At 39.5% G+C, this 12,521-nt stretch overlaps 1 protein-coding gene across 2 annotated transcripts in view; it reads right to left on the bottom strand.

Moving 5' to 3' along the window:
* The window catches only part of PDSS2 (decaprenyl diphosphate synthase subunit 2), a 371,797-nt gene that overhangs the window by 29,378 nt on the left and 329,898 nt on the right, over positions 1 to 12,521 (bottom strand). For both annotated transcript variants that reach the window (XM_037844006.1, XM_037844007.1), the window contains one exon: positions 12,188 to 12,220. In XM_037844006.1, the coding sequence (XP_037699934.1) occupies positions 12,188 to 12,220 (33 nt within the window). The remainder of the gene's footprint in view (positions 1 to 12,187; positions 12,221 to 12,521) is intronic.

Below are 12,521 nucleotides of genomic sequence, written 5' to 3'. Positions count from 1 at the left end.
TTTTTTTTTTTTAATTCAGTTTTATTGAAATATATTCACAAACCATACAGTCATCCATGGTATACAATCAACTGTTCACAGTATGATCATATAGTTATGCATTCATCACCACAATCTATTTCTGAACATTTTCCTTACATCAGAAAGAATCAGAATAAGAATAAAAAATAAAAGTGAAAAGAGAATACCCAAACCATCCCCCCATCCCACCCTATTTGTCATTTAGTTTTTACTCCCATTTTTCTATTGATTTTTTTCAAATTTTTAACTTTGTTTATCAAAAAATTAAAAACAAACAGGCAAACAACAACCAAAAAAACCCCACAACATTTCAAACAAAGCAATGGATTAAGGAAAACAAATAACCTAAAATAACTACTTTGCTTCCAATATGTTCCTACCATACCCCAAGAAAATTAGTAAACCATGTCCAAACAGAGGAGTAAGAAAAACAAATAATCTAAAATAACTACATTGCTTCCAAAATGTTCCTACCATACCCCAAGAAAATTAACAACCCCTAAGAAAACAAAGGAATAAGAGAAAAAAAAAACCTAAAATAACTCTATTGCTTCCAACATGATCTTACTATATCCAAGAAAGTTTACAAACCATAATCATTCCTGAGCATTCCCATAACATTGAGATTACCCTCCATAGTTTATCTGTTCTTATTAGATTATCATTCCCCCTCCACTAATTGGTATCTCTAGGTCCCCTACATTCTACCGTATAAAACATTGTACATTTTTTACAGAATTCACATTAGTGGTAACATACAATATCTTTTTGTGCCTGACTTATTTTGCTCAGCATTATGTCTTTTTTTTTTTTTAATCTTCATTTTATTGAGATATATTCATATACCACGCAGTCATACAAAACAAATCGTACTTTCGATTGTTCACAGTACCATTACAGTTGTACATTCATCACCCAAATCAATCCCTGACACCTTCATTAGCACACACACAAGAATAACAAGAATAATAATTAGAGTGAAAAAGAGCAATTGAAGTAAAAAAGAACACTGGGTACCTTTGTCTGTTTGTTTCCTTCCCCTATTTTTCTACTCATCCATCCATAAACTAGACAAAGTGGAGTGTGGTCCTTATGGCTTTCCCAATCCCCTTGTCACCCCTCATAAGCTACATTTTTATACAACTGTCTTCGAGATTCATGGGTTCTGGGTTGTAGTTTGATAGTTTCAGGTATCCACCACCAGCTACCCCAATTCTTTTTTTTTTTTTTTTTTTTTTTTTTTAAATCTTCATTTTATTGAGATATATTCACATACCACGCAGTCATACAAAACAAATTGTACTTTCCATTGTTTACAGTACCATTACATAGTTGTACATTCATCACCTAAATCAATCCCTGACACCCTCATTAGCACACACACAAACATAACAAGAATAATAATTAGAGTGAAAAAGAGCAATTGAAGTAAAAAAGAACACTGGGTACCTTTGTCTGTTTGTTTCCTTCCCCTACTTTTCTACACATCCGTCCATAAACTAGACAAAGTGGAGTTTGGTCCTTATGGCTTTCCCAATCCCATTGTCACCCCTCATAAGCTACATTTTTATACAACTGTCTTCGAGATTCATGGGTTCTAGGTTGTAGTTTAATAGTTTCAGGTATCCACCACCAGCTACCCCAATTCTTTAGAACCTAAAAAAGGTTGTCTAAAGTGTGTGTAAGAGTGCCCACCAGAGTGATCTCTCGGCTCGTTTTGGAATCTCTCTGCCACTGAAGCTTATTTCATTTCCTTTCACATCCCCCTTTTGGTCAAGAAGATGTTCTCCGTCCCACGATGCCAGGTCTACATTCCTCCCCGGGAGTCATATTCCACGTTGCCAGGGAGATTCACTCCCCTGGGTGTCTGATCCCACGTAGGGGGGAGGGCAGTGATTTCACCTTTCAAGTTGGCTTAGCTAGAGAGACAGGGCCACATCTGAGCAACAAAGAGGCATTCGGGAGGAGGCTCTTAGGCACAACCATAGGGAGGCCTAGCCTCTCCTTTGCAGCAACCGTCTTCCCAAGGGTAAAACCTGTGGTAGAGGGCTCAACCCATCAAACCACCAGTCCCCTATGTCTGTGGTCATGTTAGCAACCATGGAGGTGGGGTAGGCGAATACCCCTGCATTCTCCACAGGCTCCTCAAGGGGGCACTGCATCTTTTTTTTTCCTTGTTTTTTTTTTTTTTTTAACTTTCCCTTCTTTTTTAAATCAACTGTATGAAAAAAAAGTTAAAAAGAAAACAAACATACAATAAAAGAACACTTCAAAGAGACCATAACAAGGGAGTAAGAAAAAGACAACTAACCTAAGATAACTGCTTAACTTCCAACATGTTCCTATTTTACCCCAAGAAAGTTACCTAATATAGCAACATTTCTGTGAACTTGCTCCTACTATATCCATCAGAAATTAACAGACCATAGTCATTCCTGGGCATCCCCAGAACGTTGAATAGCTTATCTGTTCTTCTTGGATTATTCTTCCCCCTTCCTTAATTGCTCTCTATTGCTAGTTCCCCTACATTCTACATTATAAGCCATTTTTTTTACATTTTTCAAAGTTCACATTAGTGGTAGCATATAATAATTCTCTTTTTGTGCCTGGCTTATTTCGCTCAGCATTATGTCTTCAAGGTTCATCCATGTTGTCATATGTTTCACGAGATCGTTCCTTCTTACTGCCATGTAGTATTCCATCGTGTGTATATACCACATTTTATTTATCCACTCATCTGTTGAAGGACATTTGGGTTGTTTCCATCTTTTGGCAATTGTGAATAATGCTGCTATGAACATTGGCGTGCAGATATCTGTTCGTGTCACTGCTTTCCGATCTTCCGGGTATATACCGAGAAGTGCAATCGCTGGATCGAATGGTAACTCTATATCTAGTTTTCTAAGGAACTGCCACACTGACTTCCAGAGTGGCTGAACCATTATACACTCCCACCAACAGTGAATAAGAGTTCCAATTTCTCCACATCCCCTCCAGCATTTGTAGTTTCCTGTTTGTTTAATGGCAGCCATTCTAACCGGTGTTAGATGGTATCTCACTGTGGTCTTAATTTGCATCTCTCTAATAGCTAGTGAAGCTGAACATTTTTTCATGTGTTTCTTGGCCATTTGTATTTCCTCTTCAGAGAACTGTCTTTTCATATCTTTTGCCCATTTTATAATTGGGCCGACTGTACTATTATCATTGAGTTGTAGGATTTCTTTATATATGCAAGATATCAGTCTTTTGTCAGATACATGGTTTCCAAAAATTTTTTCCCATTGAGTTGGCTGCCTCTTTACCTTTTTGAGAAATTCCTTTGAGGTGCAGAAACTTCTAAGCTTGAGGAGTTCCCATTTATCTATTTTCTCTTTTGTTGCTTGTGCTTTGGGTGTAAAGTCTAGGAAGTGGCCGCCTAATACAAGGTCTTGAAGATGTTTTCCTACATTATCTTCTAGGAGTTTTATGGTACTTTCTTTTATATTGAGATCTTTGGTCCATTTTGAGTTAATTTTTGTGTAGGGGGTGAGGTAGGGGTCCTCTTTCATTCTTTTGGATATGGATACCCAACTCTCCCAGCCCCATTTGTTGAAAAGACCATTATGACTCAGTTCAGTGACTTTGGGGGCCTTATCAAAGATCAGTCGGCCATAGATCTGAGGGTCTATCTCCAAATTCTCAATTCGATTCCATTGATCTATATGTCTATCTTTGTGCCAGTACCATGCTGTTTTGGCAACTGTGGCTTTATAATAAGCTTCAAAGTCAGGGAGTGTAAGTCCTCCCACTTCGTTTTTCTTTTTTAGAGTGTCTTTAGCAATTCGAGGCATCTTCCCTTTCCAAATAAATTTGATAACTAGCTTTTCCAAGTCTGCAAAGTAGGTTGTTGGAATTTTGATTGGGATTGCATTGAATCTGTAGATGAGTTTGGGTAGAATTGACATCTTAATGACATTTAGTCTTCCTATCCATGAACATGGGATATTTTTCCATCTTTTAAGGTCCCCTTCTATTTCTTTTAGTAGAGTTATGTAGTTTTCTTTGTATAGGTCTTTTACATCTTTGGTTAAGTTTATTCCTAGGTACTTGATTTTTTTAGTTGCTATTGAAAATGGTATCTTTTTCTTGAGTGTCTCTTCAGTTTGTTCATTTCTAGCATATAGAAACATTACTGACTTATGTGCATTAATCTTGTATCCCGCTACTTTGCTAAATTTGTTTATTAGCTCTAGTAGCTGTATCGTCGATTTCTCAGGGTTTTCTAGATATAAGATCATATCATCTGCAAACAATGACAGTTTTACTTCTTCTTTTCCAATTTGGATGCCTTTTATTTCTTTGTCTTGCCGGATTGCCCTGGCTAGCACTTCCAGCACAATGTTGAATAACAGTGGTGATAGCGGGCATCCTTGTCTTGTTCCTGATCTTAGAGGGAAGGCTTTCAGTCTCTCACCATTTAGTACTATGCTGGCTGTGGGTTTTTCATATATGCTCTTTATCATGTTGAGGAAGTTTCCTTCAATTCCTACCTTTTGAAGTGTTTTTATCAAAAAGGGATGTTGGATTTTGTCAAATGCTTTTTCAGCATCTATTGAGATGATCAATTGATTTTTCCCTTTTGACTTGTTAATGTGTTGTAATACATTGATTGTTTTTCTTATGTTGAACCATCCTTGCATGCCTGGAATGAACCCCACTTGGTCATGGTGTATGATTTTTTTAATGTGTCTTTGGATTCGATTTGCAAGTATTTTGTTGAGGATTTTTGCATCTATATTCATTAGGGAGATTGGTCGGTAGTTTTCCTGTTTTGTAACATCTTTGCCTGGTTTTGGTATTAGATTGATGTTAGCTTCATAAAACGAGTTAGGTAGTGTTCCATTTTCTTCAATGTTTTGAAAGAGTTTGAGTAAGATTCGTGTCAGTTCTTTCTGGAAAGTTTGGTAGAATTCCCCTGTGAAGCCATCTGGCCCTGGGCCTTTATTTGTGGGAAGATTTTTGATGACTGATTGGATCTCTTTGCTTGTGATGGGTTGGTTGAGGTCTTCTATTTCTTCTCTGGTCAGTCTAGGTTGTTCATATGTTTCCAGGAAATTGTCCATTTCCTCTACATTATCCAGTTTGTTGCCATACAGTTGTTCATAGTATCCTCTTACAATTTTTTTAATTTCTTCAGGATCTGCAGTTATGTCACCTTTTTCATTCATTATTTTGTTTATATGGGTCTTCTCTCTTTTTGATTTTGTCAGTCTAGCTAGGGGCTTGTCAATCTTGTTGATCTTCTCAAAGAACCAACTTTTGGTGATATTTATCCTCTCTATTGTTTTTTTGTTCTCTATGTCATTTATTTCTGCTTTAATCCTTGTTATTTCTTTTCTTGTACTTGGTTTAGGATTGGTTTGCTGTTCATTTTCTAGCTTCTTCAGTTGATCCATTAGTTCTTTGATTTTGGCTCTTTCTTCCTTTTTAATATATGCGTTTAGTGCTATAAATTTCCCCCTTAGCACTGCTTTTGCTGCATCCCATAGGTTTTGGTATGTTGTGTTCTCATTTTCATTCGTCTCTATATATTTAGCAATTTCTCTTGCTATTTCTTCTTTAACCCACTGATTGTTTAGGAGTGTGTTGTTTAACCTCCAGGTATTTGTGAATTTTCTAAGTCTCTGATGGTTATTGACTTCTAATTGTATTCCATTGTGGTCAGAGAATGTGCTTTGAATAATTTCAATCTTTTTAAATTTATTGAGGCTTGTTTTATGTCCCAGCATATGATCTATTCTGGAGAAAGTTCCGTGAGCACTAGAAAAGTATGTGTATCCTGGTGATTTGGGATGTAATGTCCTGTATATGTCTGTTAAATCTAATTCATTTATCAGATTGTTTAGGTTTTCAATTTCCTTATTGGTCTTCTGTCTGGTTGATCTATCTATAGGAGAGAGTGATGTGTTGAAGTCTCCCACAATTATTGTGGAAACATCAATTGCTTCCTTTAGTTTTGCCAGTGTTTCTCTCATGTATTTTGTGGCACCTTGGTTGGGTGCATAGACATTTACGATTGTTATTTCTTCTTGCTGAATTGCCCCTTTTATTAGTACGTAGTGGCCTTCTTTGTCTCTCAAAACATCCCTGCATTTGAAGTCTATTTTATCTGAGATTAATATTGCTACACCTGCTTTCTTTTGGCTGTAGCTTGCATGAAATATTTTTTTCCATCCTTTCACTTTCAGTTTCTTTGTGTCCCTGTGTCTAAGATGAGTCTCTTGTATGCAACATATTGATGGTTCATTTTTTTTAATCCATTCTGCGAATCCATATCTTTTAATTGGGGAGTTTAATCCATTTACATTCAACGTTATAACCGTGAAGGCATTTCTTGAATCAGCCATCTTATCCTTTGGTTTATGTTTGTCATATTTTTCCCCTCTGTCTATTAATATCCTTTATTGTACCCATACCGAATCTCTTTAGTACTGAACCTTTCTCCAAGTCTCTCTGTCCTTTCTTTGTTTCTCTGTCTGTAGGGCTCCCTTTAGTATCTCCAGTAGGGCAGGTCTCTTGTTAGCAAATTCTCTCAGCATTTGTTTGTCTGTGAAAAATTTAAGCTCTCCCTCAACTTTGAAGGAGAGCTTTGCTGGATAAAGTATTCTTGGCTGGAAATTTTTCTCACTCAGAATTTTAAATATATCGTGCCACTGCCTTCTCGCCTCCATGGTGGTTGCTGAGTAGTCACTACTTAGTCTTATGCTGTTTCCTTTGTATGTGGTGAATTGCTTTTCTCTTGCTGCTTTCAGAACTTGCTCCTTCTCTTCTGTGTTTGATAGTGTGATCAGTATATGTCTCGGAGTGGGTTTATTTGGATTTATTCTATTTGGAGTTCGCTGAGCATTTATGATTTGTGTATTTATGTTGTTTAGAAGATTTGGGAAGTTTTCCCCAACAATTTCTTTGAATACTCTTCCTAGACCTTTACCCTTTTCTTCCCCTTCTGGGACACCAATGAGTCTTATATTTGGACGTTTCATATTATCTATCATATCCCTGAGGTCCATTTCGATTTTTTCATTTTTTTTCCCCAGTCTTTCTTTTATGCTTTCATTTTCCATTCTGTCATCTTCGAGGTCACTGATTCATTGTTCAACTTCCTCTAGTCTTGTACTATGAGTGTCTAGAATCTTTTTAATTTGGTCAACAGTTTCTTTAATTTCCATAAGATCATTCATTTTTTTATTTAGTCTTGCAATGTCTTCTTTATGCTCTTCTAGGGTCTTCTTGATTTCCTTTATCTCCCGTACTATGGTCTCATTGTTCATCTTTAGTTCTTTGAGTAGCTGCTCTAGGTGCTGTGTCTCTTCTGGTCTTTTGATTTGGGTGCTTCGGCTTGGCTTATCCATATCGTCTGGTTTTTTCATATGCTTTATAATTTTCTGTTGTTTTTGGCCTCGTGGCATTTGCTGAACTTGATAGGGTTCTTTTAGGATTTGTAGACCAATTGAAGTTCTTATCTCTAATTTATCAGATCTACAGCTTCGTGGAGTACACTTTCTCTACCTAACCAGCAGGTGGCGTCCACGAGCCACCTGTTCTCCAGAAGCCAGTTCTCCCCTGCTTAGCCTTTTTGATGAGTGGGGGAGTGAGTCTTGTGGGGTCCAATTGGTGTACCAAGCTTGCGTGTGTAGTTGGTGTTGCCTGCCCTGTATATGGGGCGTGTTTCTGGGCAGTCGGGGGGGGGGGTGGCTCTAACAATCAAATCTCCCTGGTGATCCTAGAGTTTTAAAGGTGCTGCAATAGTCTAATCCTTCAGTTCAGTCCTGCCACAGTTTGTCTCTGCCACTGACCCACAAGTCCTTGGTATTGGCGTATGGCTCCTGAGACTTGCAAGTGGGCCCCTCTTCCAGGCCGTGCACCCCGGGTCCTCTGTTGAGGGATGACTGTGCTATGTCACAGGTGAGTGCCGTCCCCCCAGGGCAGTTCTGGGCTGCTGGGCTGTGTAGGGAGGCTCCCAGTCTGCTCAAATGATGGCTGAATGGGGCTCTGTTAATTCACACTGCTCTACCTTCCCAACTCTGGGACAATCAGCTGAGGTTGCAGGGAAGGCTAATGTCCATGCCCAGTTTTGTGGTGTGTGCCTGTTATTTGAAGCACTTCCGTCACACTGGGCTGTCTGGGGCAGTTCTGGGCTATGGGGCTGGCGATGGGCAGGAGTGTTTCCTGTCCACCAGGATGATGGCTGTGAGCGGACACCCCCCTTTTCTTGGGAAGTTGTGGTGTTTAGTGAATTTTCTCAGCCACTGGATTATTGTGTTTTGTCTCAGAGCTCTCCTAGTTCTGCTCTTGACTTGACCTGCCCAAATAGCAAGTCTTTGAAGCTTTCTGTATTGGGCTTCTTAGAGTAATTGTTTTAGAAAAAGAAAAAAGGATTAAAAAAACAAAAAACAAACAAACAAAAAAAAAAACGGGCCCTCCTCAGAGATCTAATGGGTTATTGAAATGCTAAGAGACGAAGCAACCAGGGCCATTAAGGAAAGGTCCACAGGGCAGAGAGATCAGCTTTTCTTCGGGATTTGCATATGCGCCTCAGGGCCCTTCCCCTTTCTATGTTCACCAGAACTCCAAAAATCCTCCGCTTTTATTTTGGAGTTTTTCGTGTTGTTTTTTTTCTATGCCTGTCTCCTCTCTGCTGGGCTGGCTGCTCTCAGATTCTCTGGTGTCTGGTCTCAGTCTATCTATGGTTGGAGTTTCCGATAAGGGCTGCCACTGCAGTTCTGCCTTCTCCTTCCCGGAGCTGACAGCCCCTCCTCCCCCGGGACTGAGCCTGGCAGGGAGGGGCGCGGGTCCCCTGGCCACAAAAACTTACAGATTTTGCTGATCTCAGCAGTTCCACGTTTTCATGAGTGTTGTATGAAGTATGCCCAAAGTCAGATTGCTCTGTGGTGTCCAGTCCACGCAGTTCCTGGCTTTCTACCTACTTTCCTGGAGGAGTAACTAAAACATACAGCTCAACAGTCTGCCATCTTGCCCCGCCCCCCAGGAATGGTGAAGTCTAAATTTATTACCTAGATCAAGCTATGCCCTTAAATCTCAGCGTAACACCACATGTTCGAGTGGCATGGGTTTCTGTAGTTTACTGGCACAGGAAATATTGTCACGGGGCATTTGGGAAGGGAACCTTAGGGCTATCAGACATTGGATTGGATGGTCTTGTATAGTCAGGATACAACTAAGATTAGGTGGCTAATCTCAGTCTACATTTCTTGATTCCAGACCTTCTGCAGCCTCCTGAGCTTTTCCTAACTTAATATTTGTATGACAGTCACCCACACATATTTATACAGCTCTCCTCTGTCTAATACTCTAGGGGTTACAAATGATGCAACCATGAACAAGGCCATCAAAACCCCTGCCTTCAGGGCCCCTACATTCTAGTGGGAGGAGAGAATTAAACAAGGAATTAAATAAACATCGAAATGTCAGATTGTGATAAATATTACAAAGAAGAAAAAAATAAGGTAAAGGTGAGGGCTACTTTAGAGTCAAGGAGGCTTATTATGGCAAGGCAGTTACTCTTGTTCATGGTTGTCTTAGCCTTAGCACAGTGCCCATGACATATTAAATACCAAACAAATATTTGTTTGGTAGATGAAGGAATGAATCTTTTCCTTGGTAGGATAAGACTTGGAATGGGCCTAAGAGAGTAGAACAGCACTATTCCAAACTACTTGTTTTGAACTGAGCAAAGAGGTTAAGTGACCAATAACAGATTTTGCAACGAGTCGGTGGCAGAGCCAGTACAAAAGAATGCTTGGTCCAGGAGTGTTCTATCTGTGCACCATACTTCTTTTTCTTTTCTTCCAATCTCTCCCCATTTTCACATGCCTCTTTGGTAAGAAACTCTGAGGAGTTTTGAGTTGTAAATAAGCATCAATGATGAATACTCACTCTTGCCAAATCATGATTTCTCTTCCCTTACCTTTCTATTCGTATGTTAACTTTCCTTCAGCAACCCAATGAAACCCCATTCTTTATCTATAAACAAGTTTTCTGTAACCTTCCTAATCTTCTGAACCTGGTTGATACCTGCAACCTGGTTGATACCCATGTCAAAAGCTTTCCTTTCCTCTTGGCACTGAGATTAAAAACCCTATTCCAGACTTTTCCTCTGCAACTTACTTGTCCCAATGTACTTGATCTCCCTTCAATTTTCTTACCCATGGCCTCTGTTCATTCACTCATGCAACATTTATGAAGTGCCAAGCACTGTTAGGTACCAGGTACACAAAGACAAAAAAACACATGGTCCCTGCCCTCAAGAGCTCACAGTCTATGATCTGTCTCATAAATAGATTAAAATATAACAGAGTAAGTGCAATGACTGAAAGAAATAAAGTGTACTGGGGAAGACCAAGGAGGTATGTAATCCAACCTGGGGAAGCAGAGAGACTTCCTATAGGAGATGGTCCTCAATTAAGTCCTTACAATGAAAGGCCGGTGCTAGCCAGATGAAGGAGGAAGGGGATGGTGTGAGTAAAGGCATGGAGAACAGAGGTAGCCTGTTTTCTGTAATTTGGTACTGCTGGAAAATGGGGTGGGAGGAGATGAAGCTGGAGAGTCCCTCTAGGGGGTGAGATCACACTGCATTTTACATGCCAATCTAACAAGCTTGGAATTTGCCTCACAGACAACATAGAATCAATGAAGGGTTTTAAGCTGGAGTGTGAAACTGTCATATTTGTGGATTAGATAGACACTGTGGGTGGTAATGGATCTATGGGGACCAATCAGTAGGCTTTCCGGTGGTTCAGATGAAGAGCCTCTGAACATGAACAATGGAAGAGAGATGAAGAAGAGATGTTGGATTTGAGAAAATGTAGGGTATAAAATGTTCATGGAGGAGGGGTGAGAGGGTAGGAGAAGTCACAGGTGACTTGCAGGTATGGCTGACTGGTTGGATGACAGTGCCAGTAACAGGAGAGAGAGTAGGAACCAGAGATATCAGGGAAGACACTGAGTTCAGTTTAGGTTGCATTGAGCTTGTATGCCTTTGGGACACCCTCGGGAACATGTCCATCTTTGGTTATAAGATGAGGCTCAAGCCTGACATCTGCGATAGAGTGACAGATAGGGGAACCTTTGATTTAGAGATGCTCCTATTATCCAGTTTCCCTTGAAGGTGGTAAAAACTCACGAGGCAGATAAAAGGAGGGACTGCATTTCAGGCAAAGGAAAGAGCTAGAATAAAGCATGGAGCCATGGGCATACATCATGGGCTCCCAGGAGAACTCAAGTGTCTGGTTCAGTCCTGGGGAGGTCATTGGGAGTTTCAGTAGTCCCATTGCAAGCACTGCCTTTATAGGTCTTTGGGAGGGTAGATGTGCTCACAACCTGGCTATTCCTTGCTGTTGCCTAAATCAGACAATTAGCATGTTCCTTCAGCCAAGAAGCTGTATCCATGCCCTACTCTTGCTAAAATGTTCCATTTGTCCCTGAGGGGAAAACAGTATGTGGCCCTAGTGTGTTCATGTGCCTGTACTGGTGCACTGAGATCTGAACTCCTGCAGTGGATTTTAACCAGGGCTGAGGGTCAGAATTACCTGTGGAGACTTGCAAACTACTTCAGCCTCCCCGTGCCTACTCCCCTCACCAGAGGATTTTGACCTTGGCGAAAGATGATGTGATGCAGTGTTACCTGGCATGTGTGTTTTTTCAAAAGTTCCACAGTCTGCTCTGCCTGGTGCTTCCCAGGTATTATCTGATTGTGCTAAAGCTGTCTTCTATCCACAGGCCACATGCATGTTCCAATATTGGTTCGTGAGCTTACCCTGTTTGTATTTCCTCCTATCACTTAACACAATTTGACATTATGTATCTACTTAGTTATTAGTTACCTGTCTTCCACACTAGACCATAAATGTCGTGAAAGGAAAAATTTCAACTAGCTCACTGTTACATTCCCAACACTTAATACAGTGTCTGAAATAAAGTAGGCACAACAATAAATACTCTATTGTTGAATGAATGTTATTTTACCTGCTAATGCCTGTTACTTAACAGGAAATATCCCTTGGCTTTGAGCGTGATGATTCTCTTTTGACCTTTTAATGTTAACATAAACTAAACACCAAATAGAAAAAAAAACCAACAAACTGTAGTATGCATAAAATCTACCTACCTTTGCATAGTCTAATCTTCCTTTTTCTTGAGCCTAAAATAGAAAAGAGGGATATTAATTCATTAGTTCCTTAAAAATTATTTAGTGTTTCTATCATTTTGCTTTTCTTTCTGATAATTTATTTTTTTAACTTTATCAAAAAACAAAAAAACAAAAAAACATTTCCAAACAAAACAAAACAAAGCAAGGCAACTGGAAAAACAAATATCCTAGAATAACTTCATTCCTTCCAATATGCTTCTACTATACCAAAAGAAAATTAACGAACCATTAACTTTTGCTTTTCAAACAATAAGAATCACCCTGTCTCTCTCTCTATTTACATATATAGATA

Source organism: Choloepus didactylus, chromosome 7, assembly GCF_015220235.1.
Source record: "Choloepus didactylus isolate mChoDid1 chromosome 7, mChoDid1.pri, whole genome shotgun sequence".
In the NCBI taxonomy this organism is placed as follows: Eukaryota; Metazoa; Chordata; class Mammalia; order Pilosa; family Megalonychidae; genus Choloepus; species Choloepus didactylus.
Note: the sequence above shows the minus strand (reverse complement) of the source record. Positions and strands in the feature narration are given on the sequence as shown.